General features: G+C 50.3%; 2 protein-coding genes across 2 annotated transcripts; one reads left to right on the forward strand and one right to left on the reverse strand.

The window, feature by feature from the left end:
- Positions 1-899: 899 nt before the first annotated feature.
- Anapc2 (anaphase promoting complex subunit 2) lies at positions 900-13646 on the reverse strand. Its single transcript, XM_048425985.3, has 13 exons — positions 13466-13646; positions 12609-13231; positions 12047-12179; positions 11118-11292; positions 9848-9967; positions 8598-8715; positions 7548-7729; positions 6743-6884; positions 6415-6490; positions 6130-6333; positions 1865-1994; positions 1347-1582; positions 900-1267 (listed from the first exon to the last, which is right to left on the reverse strand). The coding sequence occupies exons 1-13, from the start codon at positions 13610-13612 to the stop codon at positions 1055-1057; spliced, it is 2499 nt and encodes an 832-aa protein (XP_048281942.1). The 5' UTR covers positions 13613-13646; the 3' UTR covers positions 900-1054.
- A 49-nt stretch (positions 13647-13695) lies between these two features.
- On the forward strand, positions 13696-15078 carry Ssna1 (SS nuclear autoantigen 1). Its single transcript, XM_048425990.1, has 3 exons — positions 13696-13826; positions 14008-14207; positions 14527-15078. Exons 1-3 carry the CDS (start codon positions 13775-13777, stop codon positions 14632-14634), a joined length of 360 nt encoding a protein of 119 aa, XP_048281947.1. The 5' UTR covers positions 13696-13774; the 3' UTR covers positions 14635-15078.
- Positions 15079-15951: the final 873 nt, after the last annotated feature.

Here is a 15951-nt window from a genome sequence, read left to right on the forward strand (position 1 = left end):
CCTCTAAAACAGCAAGGGTGAGGTGAAACCCTTGAAGGGGATTTCTGCTCAGGATCCAAGTACAGAATAAGCCAAAGCCAGTAGCTGAGGATGAGGGACTAAGAAGGGCATCTAGGGGTAGTGGCAGCAGCTGAGACTGGGTGTGGCTTGTGGTCTGGGATCCACCTTGGACAACAATCAGGATGTGCAAGCAATGATTCCAAAGAGCTTTTGTTCCCTTTGAGATGGTGCCTCAGGTCCGGGTATTTCCTGCCGGCAAACAGCTGTTCTGGGACAGGGAAGCAGGAGTCCACACTGTGCCCCACCAGGTCCTAGCCTGTCCTCAGCTGGCATCTGGGACACAGCCTGCTTTTCAGGGTGGCTGGGCCCTAACTTGAGGGAAAGGATTAAATTGGTTCCTGGTTTTCCTCTCACCCCTGCCCTTGTCCATAAATTGACTGCAAATCTTGAGGACATCAAAGAATCTGAATACATACATGTAATATGTACTATCTGGTGCAAGAAAGGGGGACAAAGATCTAATCCTCTGGGCACTAGATTATGTCCTTAAGTGGCTATTGTCTGCTGCACACAAGGAGTGTATCTGACTCAGGTTGCCTCACTTTGGAAGACCTGGTGGGTGCAAATGTCCTAACACCACAAAGCCTGGCATTAACTCCACATAGGCTACAGAGAAGTGAAGATCCAAGAGTTCCTTTAAAGACCACAGAAGCAGGATGGGGCTAACTCAGGAGAGTCTGGAGAGCTAACCCTACTTACTTTTACCCACACAAGCGCGGGTCATGGGCAGCCTATAGAAGACAGCTTCAGGGAGTCTACTGCATTACCTGCTGCTGGGAGCACAGGCCCTATAGAGCTAATGTATGTGTTCAAGGGTCCAAAAAAATTACACGAAAAGATGAACCAATCTACTTTAATTTTAATTTGTACTTTGGGTGTTAGGGAACGGATGGGGGCTAGGCACAGACACATGGGGGATAAGAAGGTACTCTAGCTGTCTATCCAGTGGCCACACAGGCATGAATGTTATGGGTCAGAGCCCAGAAGAGGGACATCAGTTGCAACTCTTAGGCAGGCGGTAGACACCTGCAGAATAGATGAGCTGCTGGTCGCGGACCTTCTTCTGCAGGTAGCCCTGGAGTTCCTGCAGGTCAATCTCAGCCAGAGCAGGGCCAGTCATGACAAACATTCGGAGCATGCTATAGATGCGCTCCAGAGAGAGGCTCTCTAAGTTGGTCAACATGGCCTGGATGTACGTCCAGAAGAGCTAGGAACAGAAGGCAGGGATGGTCAGACAGTCACCTACTTGGCCCACCCCCAGCCCACTATGGAAGTGGCCAACACACCAGCAATTCCTCTTCCTTCTGGTCAGCCTGGGACGCCATGCCAGAGTCGCTCTCATCATCACTGTCAATCAGCACCATGTTGTCCCTGTCCTGAGGCCGCTCCTCCTCAATAACAGAGAAAGTGCCTGGAGGTTCCTCCCTCAGCACACCCTGCTGCAGCCACACTGACATGCGCCTTCGCAGCAGTGCCACAGGCATCTTTACCACCTTGCTCAGCTCCTCCAGGGTCCAGCTGGCTGTGTGCAGAATCACAGGAATGCAGGGTACACTGGAGCTTATACCTTCTCCAATACAGTTAACCAGCTGGGCCCCCAAAGGGATGTGCACTGTCCAGCTTGACTCATGGGTAAAAGGAATGGTTGCTACCCCCTAAATCCTGCCCACCTGGGAGGGGGAGGATGGGGAACAATGATGGGACACAGGGACAGTGTATCACCTCACTGCTCATTAGACAAGTAGTGCCTAGTGGCCCCAAGGTAGTGTGCTCAGGCAGACCAGATGGGGTTCTAGGGACTCACCTTGGTCCTGGAAATACAGCAAGACCACTGCCTGCACTGGGGTCACTGCAACAGACAGGGTACGGTCAGCCAGCTCCACATCCATTGTCACCAATCCCAGGGTGTGCTTCCAACTGAGGGTCCGCATAGCCTGGGCAGGAATCAGTAAGAATAATCCAGTGGGTTCCAGCCAGGTCCAGATGAACAAGGCACAGGCTCCTATGGCATGCTATCTGGCAAGGAATGGCTCCTGCACCAGTGGCCTGTACCAATGCCATCCCTGGCAGGCAGCAGCAAGCGTGGGAGACCTGGTTCCAGTGTCCAGCTCCTGAGCAACCACAATGTAACAATGGGTACTGCTGGTAAATTGTGTCCCTCTCATGTCTGATCCCTCAGTACCTCAGAATGTGAGCTATTTGTAAACAGAGTTGATACAGATGTAATTAGTTAAGATGGGATACTAAGCTGTGTGGTGGTGGCACACGCCTTTAATCCCAGCACTCGGGAAGCAGAGACAGGCAGATCTCTGTGAGTTTGAGGCTAGCCAGTTTGAAGTCTACAGAGGGAGTTCCAGGATAAGCTCCAAAGCTACAGAGAAACTGTCTCAAAAACCAAAACAAAAAACAAAGAGAGAGAGGGGGAGAGAGAGGGAGGGAGGGAGGGAGGGAGGGAGGGAGGGAGGGAGGGAGAGAGGGAGAGAGAGGGAGGGAGGGAGGGAGGGAGAGGGAGAGAGAGAGAGAGAGAGGGAGAGAAAGGGAGAGAGAGAGAGGGAGAGAAAGGGGGAGAGAGAGAGAGAGAGAGAGAGAGAGAGAGAGAGAGGAGACAAGGCTAAAACACAGGCACAGAAGGTAACAGAGATGAGGCATAGAGTATATACCAAAAGTTGGGAAAGCAAGGAGTGCTTTCTTATAGGTGTCAGAAGGAGCAGTGTTGCCAACACCCTCACTGGACTTCTACTTTCCAGAACTAAAACAACATACTTTTGTTGTTTAAAACTACCCAGTCCCCAACACTCTGTTATAGTAGTCATAAAAACTGAATATTCTGCCAGGTGGTGGTGGTGCATGCTTTTAATTCCAGCACTTGGGAGGCAGAAGCTAGCCTGAATTTGAGGCTAACCTGTTCTACAGAGCTACACAGAGAAACCCTGTCTTGAAAAGCCAAAAAAAAAAAAAAAAAAAAAAAGATTCTGCTTGTGGGGAGAGATAGAGAGATACTATTACATAAATAGCTGGCATATTGAAGTGTTGAAGTGGCTTTGGGCCTGCACAACAGGAAGTGCATGGACACTAGAGCCTAGATTTATTGGAGACAACTGGTACACGGAGGATAAGGATGATGCTGGTGATGGTTCGGGAAGAAGGACTGCTGTCATCCTAAAGGATGCACACACCATGGAAAACACCCAGGGAACAACATTAGTATAGAAATGTGGGCACTGAGGACCTTCTGATGAGGGCTCAGATGGAAACGGGGAATACAATACTAGACCCTAAGGGAAAACAGCTGTCAGAAAATTGCCAGATTGTAGCTAGTCATTTGCCAGTATGTGTGACTTATAGATCCAACTGATCATCTCAGTAGAAACCAGTAACACGTAGGCTATCCAGGAAGCTACCCCTCCTCTCTACTTTCGAGACAGGGTTTCTCTGTAGCTTTGGAGCCTGTCCTGGAACTAGCCCTTGTAGTCCAGGCTGGCCTTAAACTCACAGAGATCTGCTTGCCTCTGCCTCCATAGTGCTGGGATTAAAGACATGCGCCACCACCGCCCAGCCTGTGCCTCCTGTTTTTTTTTTAGACAGAGCCTTACTATAATGCCCTAGTTGTCTTGAAACTTGCTATGTAGAACAGGCAAGCCTCAACCAGTAGTGCTGCTGCTATGTCTGCTTCCCAAGAGCGGGGTAACAGGCATGCACCACCACACCTGGCTCAGGACCAACCTACTGCTGAGAAATTGTTTAAGAGTTTGGTAACAGCCCTCTGTCCTCTTGGCTTGCCAAACAGGCCCACATGTCAGTATGGACTTTTGTGTTATCTCTGTCACTTTCATTCAAACTGTTAGCATTACTGCTGATGCAAAACTCAAAAACCTTGGTGGATCCCCATGAAGTTTTCAGTGTCCAAGCCATCAGTGACAGAGCACTGAGTCAGAGGGCTGTTATCAAACTCAAGTTCTCAAGTTGGGCTTCAGAAGTGCTTTGGGGCTCATAACCTTTCTCCTTGCTCCCTTTGGGAATGTCTACTTCTAAACTACACTTGTCTCACCACCATGCTTTGAACAAGACAACCTCAGGACATCAAGCTGGAGAGGAAACCTGCTTCACATGGATGAGACTTTTTAGAAAGAGGTGTCAGTGTGTAGCTCGGCTGGGGTCACAGATGTGCGCCATCACACTCGGCTGGGAGAGATTGATTTAAGAGTGGATGCTGAAATGGTTAACTTTGGAGATACTGGTATTGGCTAAATGTACTTTGCTCATGGGAAGACCATTAATTTTAGAAAACACAGACTGTCATTGGCCACACTGTGCTATCTTCAAAGAGATAGTAAATACCTAACTCCAGTGACACTTGGCATCTTAGCTCCAAATATGGCCTTATTTGGAAATGGAGCCATAAATATGTAATCTCCTAAAATGAGATTGTCCTGAAATCGAATGGGTCCTTAATCTGATATAACTAGCATCCTAAGAAAGAAACAGACATAGAGAAAACATAAAGATGCTATTTACCAGCATAGCGGTGGTGGCACACGTCTTTAATACCAGCAGAAAGGAGGCAGAGGCAGGTTGATATCTGTGAGTTTGAAGTCAGAGTGGTCTACAGAGTGAGTTCCAGGAGAGTTAGAGTTACACAGAGAAACCCTGTCTTGAAAAACAAAGCAAAAGAAGCATTTACCTGGATCAGCCAGGGTTACTGAAAACTGCAACAGGCGGAAGGAACTTTTTTTCCTAGAGCATTCTGGGGGGAGTACAACCCAATATCAACACATTTCTAATCTGGTAAACCCTGTAATTTGCAGTTTTTCATTAATGTAGTGCCCAGGACACTGATTCTGCTGTTCTAGTGGCCAAGTGATGCTGAGTCCCTCTGGGACATCTGCAGCTCTTAAGGGAGAGACATCAATAAACCCAATTCAAGGATAGGAAAGGAGGCAGTTATCAGTGGCTTCCCCTGGTTACAGTCAGTTTAGCTTCCCAGCACTGGTTCGATAGTCGTGACCTGTAAAATGGTCACAAAACATGGGCCACACAGTCAGTCATCCACAGACCCAGCAAGATCTCTAGGAGCTCTGTGGTGAAAGATGAAGGAATCATGGCCTAGGCCTGACCTCTTAGCACAGCCTTGTTTACCAGAGCTTCCAGTGCCCAGCAAAAATGAGATATGAGATAAAGAACACTAGAGTACGGCTACTCTAACAAGATGTGGCTAAGCCATGTCTGGGAACCAGGGTGAAAACCCAGCAAAACTAACAGGTATCTCATACTATCAAAGTAGTCAGAAGGACGGTGGGAGAAGACATTAGGTACACAGGATTGGCCACTCAGGTCACTCAACCAGGAAGTGGGTTAGGGGTTAGGGTTAGGGTCAGGGCACTCAGAGACTGTAACTAGATACATCACCACAGAATAGGCCATAGTAGGCCACACTGTTGACCAATAACCACACTTTCACCTGGTGTCAGTAAAGGTCACAAACACTATACCTAGACTCTTCCAGAAACCGAGACAGGGTTGAAGGCAGCAAGGCTCTCATCTCATAGCTACTGGCACAAACATTCCTCTTCTATAACTTCCCCAATCAGGGCCCTCCATCTTGGTTCCACTTTGTTGCCCCCTGAAGGAAGCAGGTTTTTAAGTTCTCAGAGGGACTCATCCAGAGCACAGATCCTGAGCCTGAAGCAGAATAGGCTTTCTTCTGACTGCAGGCAGAAACACATCCAGACTCAGCACTTCCCCATCACAAACAAGATGCTGCAGATGTTCCCAAGCCAGTCCTGTCTGTACGTCCACCTAGTTTCTCCTAGCCTGACCCCTCCTTCAATTAGGGTGCTTGCCACCTGCATGCCTGCACCCTCTCAGCACCTCCAGGTGAGAGCATTCATTAGGTTGCATTCTATGGCCGAGAGAAGACATCGTCACCCCCGGAGTGTGTCAGACTCTTGCCTCCCCTGCCATAACTGACCACAAGCTCAGGAGAAAAGATCCTTGAACTTGGCCATACCACCCACTGTAAGGGGTCTGATATATAGAGATATAAACTAGCAAGAGGCCTACTGGCTGTACCTTCAGTTTCTCATACTTCTTGCAGTAAACGTCTAGGGCAGCCCTGATGTCCTCAGGGACCTCCAGCTTCTCATCTTTGAAGGGAGGCCAAAATTCACTGGACAATATGACAGCATAGACCCCAAATGGCGGTTGTTCTTCTAAAGGCCGCTTCTCATCCTCCTCACGGATATTGGCATTGATGCGGCGGGAATCTGCCATGTCCTAAGAAGGGGCATCTCATCAATGTCCTGAGCTGAATGGAGGGAGTGGGAAACAACTGGTTGGGGAGTCCTGGACACTTACCTTGAGCATGACCTCACAGAAATGCATGGGGGCTTCACCAAAGCGCAGCTTCAACAGCTCCACATTACGGATCTCCCTGGAAGGACAAGTTTCTGGGAGGGACTGCAGTGTGCCTCCATTTCAACTAGTACCCTAAGCAGACAGCCTTCCCAGGACACCCACTCTGCCTAGGACACCCTGGGCTGGAGGAAAGGCAGGAAACACTAGGGCCAGAGTTCGGTCATCTTGACCAATAAGGGCAGTAAATAGTCAAGTGTTTTCCTCCAAACATTGAATGAAGGCCTTAGGCCTCAGCGCCCCCTGGAGGTCAACCAGCCCCTAGCCTTACCTCTCAGGGCTGAAACTGAACTGGTGGAGGAGGCGATCTGCAAGCAGTGAACGGTACTCATTGATAAAGAGGTCCTTACTGCCATAGATGCTGACCAGGAGGCTAATGATGTCTGAAGAGCGTCGCTTGGAACTCGACTTCCCTGCACAGCATTGGGGAGAGGGGCATACCACTGACATACCTTGTCCACTTGACAAGGACAGTGACACCTCAGAGTTCACAGCCTGGAGGGCTTGCTCTCAATGTCCTGGGCAGCTGCAAGTAATGTCTCCTAGTAGACCCAGGGTTGGTTCCTAGGGCACCTGTTCTATCCACAGTGCCTCCTATCTCACAAGCACCTCCTGGATCCTCAATCAGCCATAAGGAATAGAATAAAGGTCCTTGGGTTTTCCTTTTAAAGGCTGAAGATGTAGAGTTCATGCTAAGACCTAAGCAAGACAAAGAATACACAGCCTTTGAAAACACAGCAGACTGTATAGCCAAGCAAGAGATGGGACTCGGCCAGCGGTGCCAACTTAATACACTTGAGGACCAACTCACAGAAGTGGGGCACAGACTTCCCATAAATCTGTTCTTTCATGTATGTCCCACAAGGGCACCAACTATGGTTAACTGGAGTGGCTAGACAGTGAGGAAAAGATAGCGAACTAGCTGGTGTTAAGCAAGGCCCTGGCCTCTAACCTCAAGTTTGAGACAATGCTGATTCTGATACAGCCAGGCATGGGTAGCAACATACATGACAGAACAAAATAGACCTCCAAAGAAACTAGGAGAGGACCAAGGTGAGGCCAATAGGTAAACTGACCTGGATCAGCATCTACAGGGTCAGGCACCCAGTCCTCAGGCTCGCCAGAATCATCCTCACTGTCCTGGCCGGTCTCCAGGCTGGCCGGGTCAGTCTTAGATAGCTCAACAGCCAAGTCTCCAGTCCCATCCGAGTCCCCTGTCAGCCCAGCCACAATCTGCCGTACTGTGTCCTCTCGTGTCCTGACCAGAGGATTAAATGTTGCTGTCACCAACAATGTACAAGGGCATCATGACACCCAGTATAACCCATCCTAGTGTGCCCAGTGTTAACTGGCATGTACTAAACACAGGCCCATCTGGCTTCATAGAAAAAAAACAAAAACTAAAGCAGCACTACTCTGAAAAAAGCAGGAGCTAAGATACTGAGATGAATTCAATGACTAGGAAGGAGAAAACCTGAGCCCAGAGCAGGCACCTAACACTTCTCATCTGGTACCTGGCTCACTAATCCCTAAACCTAGAAACTGCTGCCTGAGAGCTTTCTGACCAGCTTTGCCAGGGAATCCACCAGAGAGGTCACAGAGGCTGTGAAGATCAAAGCTGTACAGATACCAAGCCTCTTTTTTTTTTTTTTTTTTTTTTTGTATTTCAAGGCAGGGTTTCTGTGTTGCTTTGGAGCCAGTCCTGGAACTAGCTCTTGTAGACCAGGGTGATCAGTCATGAACTCATGACCTCTGCCTCCTGAGTGCTGGGATTGAAGGCGTGCGCCACCACCGCCCAGCCCCAAGTCTTTTCTTTAATCTGTCAGATTTGATCAACAAGGCTAGGCCCTAGACAAGCTTTTCTCTATGTCAGGGTCAGAGAAGTAGACCCTGATACACGTACACGCGCACACACACATATAAGTTTCTCTCTCTGCCAGGATCAGGGAAGTAGGCCCTGACACTAACACACACACACACAAACACCCTGACAATGTGTGGTAGAAAGACAATTACCTAGCACTAGTAAAAGGAAAAGAGGCCCCTACCCTGAGCCAATCCACGTCTATGGCATGTCAGGACCAGAGCTCAGCAGAAGGAGTGACCCAAGTGCTCGTGGCACTTACCTCAGGTAGCGACGGATAGGCTCACAAGCCACCTCTAGGATGACCATAGAAGGATCTAGCACACGTAACGCCTTGATGGCAGAAATGTAGAGAGTGATGATGTCACATGTGTTGACACCTACAAGGGGTTTGGGGATAGAAATCATACAGCAGCCTGGACAGGGGCCTCCTGAATGCCAAAATTTGAGTATGCAACTAACCACACTGGCCGGGTGATCTGAAGGTCACCATGTGACCCTCATCCAAGGAGACTGCAGATTACCTTCTTGCCCCTACCCCATTCAACTGATTTATAATCACAGTCTCCAGAATTTTCCAAGGAGCAGTCTGCTATGGTTTGATTCTAGAATGGCCCCAACAGGCTCATGGTTTTTGTTTTTCGAGATAGGGTTTCTCTGAGTAGCCCTGGCTGTCCTGGAACTCACTCTGTAGTATCGCCTGCCTCAGTCTCCCGAGTGCTGGGATTAAAGGATGTGCTGCCACCTCCAAGCCAGGCTCATGTTTTGAAGGCTTGATCCCCAATTCGTGGTGCGATTTAAAGGTTCAAGAACCTTTACCAAACCATGTATGGTGGTACAGCCTTTGATCCCAGCAACTGGGAGGCAGAGACAGGCAGATCTCTGTGAGTTCAACACAGTCTGGTCAAATAAAGAGACCATGTCTCGAACAAAACAAAAGCAAAAAAAGAGCCTTTAATAGGCAGGGTTGAACTAGTGGAAATACATTACTTGCTGAAGTCTTGGAGTTTCTTGTCTAGGCTATGTTATTATACCTTTCCCATTATGATGGACTGTAATCTTCTGAGACCAAGAGAAGAAATCCTTCTGCCCTGAAGTTGATTGTGTCATGCATTTGGTCACAGAAGTACAAAAATAATACATAAACTACTTACAACCTTTAGATCAAGTCAGACAGGCTCTGACTTCCTCCAAAGATGGATAAAGCTCAGGGTTAACCCAGCTCTCCCAAAGACTTCAAAAATTGCTTCTTAAGCTGGGTGGTGGTGGCGCATGCCTTGAATCCCAGCACTTGGGAGGCAGAGATGAATGGATCTCTGTGAGTTTGAGGCCAGCCTAGTCTACAGAGTGAGTTCCAGGAAGGCTCCAAAGCTACAAAAAAAACCCTGCCTCAATAAATAAATAAATATTTAAAAAAATTGCTTTCATCTTAACCCATTCCTTTCTCAAGAACTTCATGTGAGCCCTGAGAGCTATTTGAATGGCCAGTCCACCAGTGGCTACATATGGTACCTGGGTGAAGGAGTCGAGTCTCTAAGGCCACCTTGAGGGACACAAGTAATTGCTGCCTCTGATCTGTCCTCTCCAAGCAGTATTTAAGGTCCTCAATGGCTGGCCGAGAGTCTGGGAAGTCTGAAAGAAAACCATGCCACAGGAACAGGTAAGTAAAAAGGCATAATAATCACTAAAAGAGATATTATATATACTATATAATATATACATTACAAATATAGGGTTTATATATACAGATACATATGTACATATAGTTAGTATATGTACGGTATAGGTGTATGTGTGTGTGTGTATATATAGATAGAGAGAGATGGGGAAGAACAAGATACACAATCTGGCAGGGGCTCAGACAGAAGTCACCCATCAAGTATAAAATGTTGTAATTTTCAATGTAACCTTCACTAGTGGCCAATCTGACCAGAGATGACTGCTTCATCTGACCAGAGGCACAGTTGACTGCCTTACTGACTCTCAAAGACTCTGATACCCACAGCTGCCTTAACTCACACAATACAGTCATTCCTCCTGTGGTGTACAATAGAAGACAGCTGAGGGCTGGAGAGATGGCTCAGAGGTTAAGAGCACTGGCTGCTCTCCCAGAGGTCCTGAGTTCAATTCCTAGCAACCACATAATGGCTCACAACCATCTATATATTGAGTTCTGGTGCCCTCTTCTGGCCTGCAGGCAGAACACTGTATACATAATAAGTCTTTAAAAAAAACAAAACAAAAGGAGACAACTGAACTGTCCCATGCTGTACTACCTGTGAAATTTAAATTTCAGTCTCTTGGGAAAAGAAAAACAATTTTGTCAAATGACTCCTGCAATTAATGAGGATTGCCTTCAAACTCTTTTTTTTTACTTAAAATTTTTATATGGATGAGCCATTTGCTTGTAAAGATAAGGAATGTTATCTGTCTGAATGCTCCATGTGTCTGGCAGCAATGAAGGGCAGAAGAGTTTCAGACCCCCCTGGTGCTGGTAACTGAACCTGACTCTTCTGTAAGAGTAACAAATCCTCTTATCCCTATCCCCCCAGCCCTATCCTATTCATTTTCTACAAGCTGACACTGGATCAACATGACAGACTGACACATAGGGGCCAGTCCCAAGCAGGAACCAAAACGAAAGAAACAGAAGTGGATATCTAGAAGTACTGTTCTAGATTCTGAGCCATGTCAGGAGGTCTAGCTCTGTTCAGCTCACCACCCTGCCAACAGCTGAAGGAAAAGCATAGGCAATCACTGCAGGGTAAGAGGCAGGACCAACCTCGGATGATGCTGAAAAGCTCCTCAATGCGCAGGCTAGCATAGATACGGTAGAAGAATCTCTGCACGTGGCAGCGCCAACGACGCAGTGTGTTCCCAGCTTCTGGTGAACACGGCCTGCTGGGGTTGTCCTGAAGAAAAACTTTGCCAAGCCAACCAACCACTCTCTCGATCCACTGTGGAAGACAAGCATGTGTGAGGTGTAATGACATTAAAAGCGCCAGTCTGACCCAGTAACTACACACTTTTGGTGGAATCCTAAAGAAGCCACCACCATGTCTGGAAGCCAAAAGCACCAAACCTACACGCCACTGTCCAGGGCTCAATGTGGTCGCTCCAAGAGTTTCCAAGCTCATGACTCTAGGCCATGACTGTGGGGACACCCACTCTGACCAGGCCCCATCATGGCTAATATGCATCCACAGGGGATAGACATTTGAAAAATGGGAGGTTGGGAGTGATGCAGAAACAGGGTGGACAGCTTCATGGGGCTGAACCTAGCTTTTTCACGATGCTGTGAAGCCCATAGCAGAATTACACGCCATATACCCCAATAGTATCGGCAACCAGAGGCCTCCACTGGGACACCCTACCTCTATGCTAGGGTACAGGCACTAGGTTGTAGGTTAATCCAGGAGGAACTGTTAAGCGAGTACACATTTTGTACGGCGGTGGAAAGAGGAGGGTCTGGCTGCCCTGTCTTGCCATACTTGCCTGGGGAAACCCCTTGGAGTCACCTCTGGCCCAGGATTATTCTTCTAGCCACAGGACCTATTTTAGTATCTACCAGATTTGTCTAGGGTTGGCCTCTAGCCAGCACCACGATAACCTCAACTGTCACTACTCCTGGCCAACCTGCCTACTGCTAGATATGTCTGCAGAAAATCCACTTTTGCCTTGACAGGACACAGCCCAGGAAAAGAGTCTTACCTTGTGGAACTCTCGCAGAAAGGAGCGCTCATACTCTCCTCGGCAGCGGTCTTCCATCCTTTCCCGGGTCACCTGATGCAGGGTGGTTGTTACAGCCTCAGCGCTGACCCGCTCCAGCAGACTGAGCCTATGCCTGGAGGAGATCCCTGCTCATGGAGAACCCACAACACACATCTGTCCCTTACCTACGAGGGCTCTTCCCGTAAGGATACACAGGGCATACACACCATACCTAGGTCCAGGACCGAGTGTAAACTTGTTACACAGTAATCCCTGGCTATGCTGGGCAGTGGTGACACACACCTTTAATCCCAGCACTTGGAAGGCAGAGACAGGCAGATAACTGAGACAAAGTGAGTTCCAGGACAGCCTGGACTGTTACACAGAGAAACCCTGTCTCAAATAATCAAAGTAACATATAAACAAAAGCAATCCTTGGCTACAAGTACAGACAGAAAAGACCTCACCAGTCAGTTTACTAGCTCTACACAGAGGTCTACTGAATTCAGGACAAATGGGGCATCCAGAGAAATGGAGGCATGGCCAAGGAGGCAGTACTCACAGGACCTGGCTGAGCTGGTGGAACTGCTCCAGTGCCTGTCGGCACCAGCACTGCTGTTTGTCACTGCCGCAGCCTGCGCACAGAGGGCTCTGCAGGAGTCGGTAGTACCTGCGGCGGGCATACCGGCTGTCTAGCTCACCCTCCAGCTCGGGGTCTGTGCCCCCTTCTCCTTTTCTCTTGCTCTGCATATAGACTCTTAGGAAACGACCATAGAGGCGCTGGACCATCTCCTGGAATGTCCTGGGGGTGGAAAAGAACAGGACTCCCCGTAACATGATGTGAACTTTTTCCCGAAGCCCCTGAGCTCCAGAGCCCATCAGCAAGCCCAGACGAGTCCATTTCTCTAGGAGTTCTAGGCTGTGCAGGTAGGGATCCAAGCGGCTTTCCAGGAGACCAAAGGCATCCAGGAGCAGCAGGAGGCATTGGGGTTCATCGACAGAGTTTTCGCGCTGGGTGATGGCATTCCAGAACTCCGGAGCAATGTTGCCCTGCAGGTCGTTCTGCAGCACCTCCATGAACCATTCCTCCAGGACAGAGTGCAGACCGTGGCTCCTCAGAACTTCCACCGCTGCACGGAGCTCTTCCTCCTTTGGTGGAACTCCACCGCTGGTCCGGGAAGATGCCTGGAGCACGGAAAACCGTGACGGGGGTGGGGAGGTGGGAGTAAAAAAAAAAAAAGTGGGGAGGGAATGAAAACACTCAGCAGCCAAAGACTGTAAGGGGAATCAAACGAATCAGACAGCTGAGGAAGGAGGCAAATCCATTACGGGCAGCTAGCACGGAGCTATGAGGACCCAATTCCCTAAATCATGCAGAGTTGCGACCCGACAGGCCCGCCAACCTTTCCCAGGCCTCACCAGCCCCAGCGCGGCCGGCGGCACCAGACCAGTGCTCACGGTATCCCAAGCAACCAAGAGCTCCTGTCCAGGCCTAGAGTCGCAGTCATCGGCGGTGGCAATTGCCACCGCCTCCGCCGCCGTCACCGCCACAGCCTCGGCCTCCATCAGCGTCCACAAAACAGACCCGCCCAACGCGGCGCACGGTGATGACACCAGCACGGGACCGGCGCGCCGCCGTGACGTTCGCGAGTCCGCGCACCGCGGAGGCAGTGCGCAGGCGCGGGACTGTCCGGGCGGCGGTTGAGGCTTCCAGGCGCGGCGCCGACCATGACCCAACAGGGCGCGGCGCTGCAGAACTACAACAACGAGCTGGTCAAGTGTGAGCAGCGGGCGCGGGAGGCCGCGGGCCGCGGGCGGGGGTCCGGCCGACCCACCCGGGAGGCCGCGCGGACGCGCTTCACGAGCCCCGCTCTGCGGCCCTGCCCCGTGTCGTGCCGTCAGGTCGGGCTCCGAAGCTCACGAGCCCGCAGCCCACGGCTCTGTCTTCCCGCCCCCTCTAGGCATCGAGGAGCTGTGTCAGAAGCGAGAGGAGCTGTGCCGGCAGATCCAGCAGGAGGAGGACGAAAAGCAGCGGCTGCAGAATGAGGTGAGGCAGCTAACGGAGAAGCTGGCCCGCGTCAACGAGAACCTGGCGCGCAAGATCGCCTCTCGCAACGAGTTTGACCGGACCATCGCCGAGACCGAGGCCGCCTACCTCAAGGTGGGGCTCTCAGCTGTGCGCTGTCAGTGCCTCGCTAGGCTCCGAGGCTGTAGGCTGGACGGTGGAGCCGTCTGTGGGATCCGAGAGAGTGAGCAGCGGTGTATGGGAAAGAGTACATGGTGTGGGCCAGAACTGCTTGGTTTTGCAGGGAGGGCTTGAGTGGGTGATTTTACCTCCCCGCTCCCCGCCCCCCATACCCCTGTGGCCGGTTGGTTTCAGCACAGGCCAGATTGAGATTCCCATACTCCAGCGAGAGAGGCTGAGGCAGTGGGATTTTCCTATCAGAGAAATAACAACTCTTTTATTTCCCTGACCCCAGATCCTGGAGAGCTCCCAGACTCTGCTGAGTGTCCTCAAAAGGGAAGCTGGGAACCTGACTAAAGCCACAGCCTCAGACCAGAAGAGCAGTGGAGGCAAGGACAGCTGACGAGTGCCCGGCTCAGCCGTGGCCTATGGCTGCTCAGTCCCCGACGTGTCTGTCCTAAAGCATCTCCGTTCTTCGTGGCCTCAGATGCCTTCCCACGATCTCAGGTGCCCAGAGGGACAACTTCCGACCTCCACCTGCCTTGGGTGACGAGAAAAGCCCTAGGACAGTCCAAGGGGAAAGGAGTTCCCAGCTCTGTGTCATGGGGACCCTGAGCTACTGGTTCGCTCCATGAGGGGCCTCTCTCTGAAGCCCCTATATTTCCTTGGGCTGCCAGGAAGGTCCTGGTTCTAGTCCAAGTACTGTGGGAGCCCCTCACTTTGTCTCCTCAGCCACTAGGGGCCCAGGCCAGGCATGCTGAGGAAAGATTCTTGGCTCCAGAACTGAAACCTTAGGGTCCATCCCCATGGCCTCTGATGTTTCAATAAAGGTTGTTTTGCAAAGGTCTGTGGCATCGTCTGCCAGCTATCATGTATCCTGTTGGTAGGAAGGAAGGCCTGCAGTTTTCCCTGACTGTCCTGTCTTCAGAACACAGAACTGAGGCCAGCCCTAACCCCTAACTCTCCTTATAAAGGTGCTAGTCTCTTCCCTGAGGCCAGCACACAAACAACTTTCCTGTGAGGGCTTTGCTATACCATGGTGGTCAGTACAGAACCTGGCTCAGAGACAGCTGGCAACACTATATTGTTAGGAATGCTCTTAAGACAAGCCTCTCCTCCTATGCAAATAATTCCAGCTAGACCAAATTAGACTTAATAAAAAATATCCACGTTTAATAAATGCAGCACTCCCGGGTGGCCAGGAACATGGCGAGGGAGAGAGAACGAGATACAGGGTGGGGGTGGGGGACCACGCAAAACCTGAAAACCATGTGTCCTTTTCCTTGGCAGCAGCCTAAATAACCTCTGGGAGTAGTCCTGACCCTCCCTGGGAAGGGGTCAGAGCTTGGCAGGCTTTTCCGGAGGTGGAGTCCAGATCAAGGCAACTCCCAGAGGGAGGGGGCTTGAGATGGAGTTTTCTGCGCCATTGGTGCCCCAAGGATGAATGCCAGGGGCTGGGGTGACACTTCCAGTCATCCCAGACTCCTTGGATATGGGGGCATCAGAGGGCTGGAGTCTCACTTTCCAATGTATATACCAGCTGTTGTGGTTCTAGGTCTCAGCATGGACTGGGGTTCTTCATCTTGTCCATTCCTCCAAGTTCTGTTTGGCCCAATATATTGCTGCTGCTGCCAGGACTCAGCTCCCAACCATGGGTGTCGCTTATTCCTATTTCCAGGAGCCCTATGGCCCAGCTCTTTACCACAACTTCTCAGGCAAG

Source organism: Myodes glareolus, chromosome 21 (assembly GCF_982192425.1).
Source record: "Myodes glareolus chromosome 21, mMyoGla1.1, whole genome shotgun sequence".
Taxonomy (NCBI): domain Eukaryota; kingdom Metazoa; phylum Chordata; class Mammalia; order Rodentia; family Cricetidae; genus Myodes; species Myodes glareolus.

Coding starts and splice junctions, on each gene's coding strand:
- Anapc2 (XM_048425985.3), bottom strand. CDS start 13,612: ATGGAGGCCGAGGCTGTGGCGGTGACGGCGGCGGAGGCGGTGGCAATT. Junction 12,180..12,608: donor CACCAGCTCAGCCAGGTCCT/GTGAGTACTGCC, acceptor GATCTCCTCCAG/GCATAGGCTCAGTCTGCTGG. Junction 8,716..9,847: donor GACTCGACTCCTTCACCCAG/GTACCATATGTA, acceptor AACCCCTTGTAG/GTGTCAACACATGTGACATC.
- Ssna1 (XM_048425990.1), top strand. CDS start 13,775: ATGACCCAACAGGGCGCGGCGCTGCAGAACTACAACAACGAGCTGGTC. Junction 13,827..14,007: donor CAACAACGAGCTGGTCAAGT/GTGAGCAGCGGG, acceptor CGCCCCCTCTAG/GCATCGAGGAGCTGTGTCAG. Junction 14,208..14,526: donor CCGAGGCCGCCTACCTCAAG/GTGGGGCTCTCA, acceptor CCCTGACCCCAG/ATCCTGGAGAGCTCCCAGAC.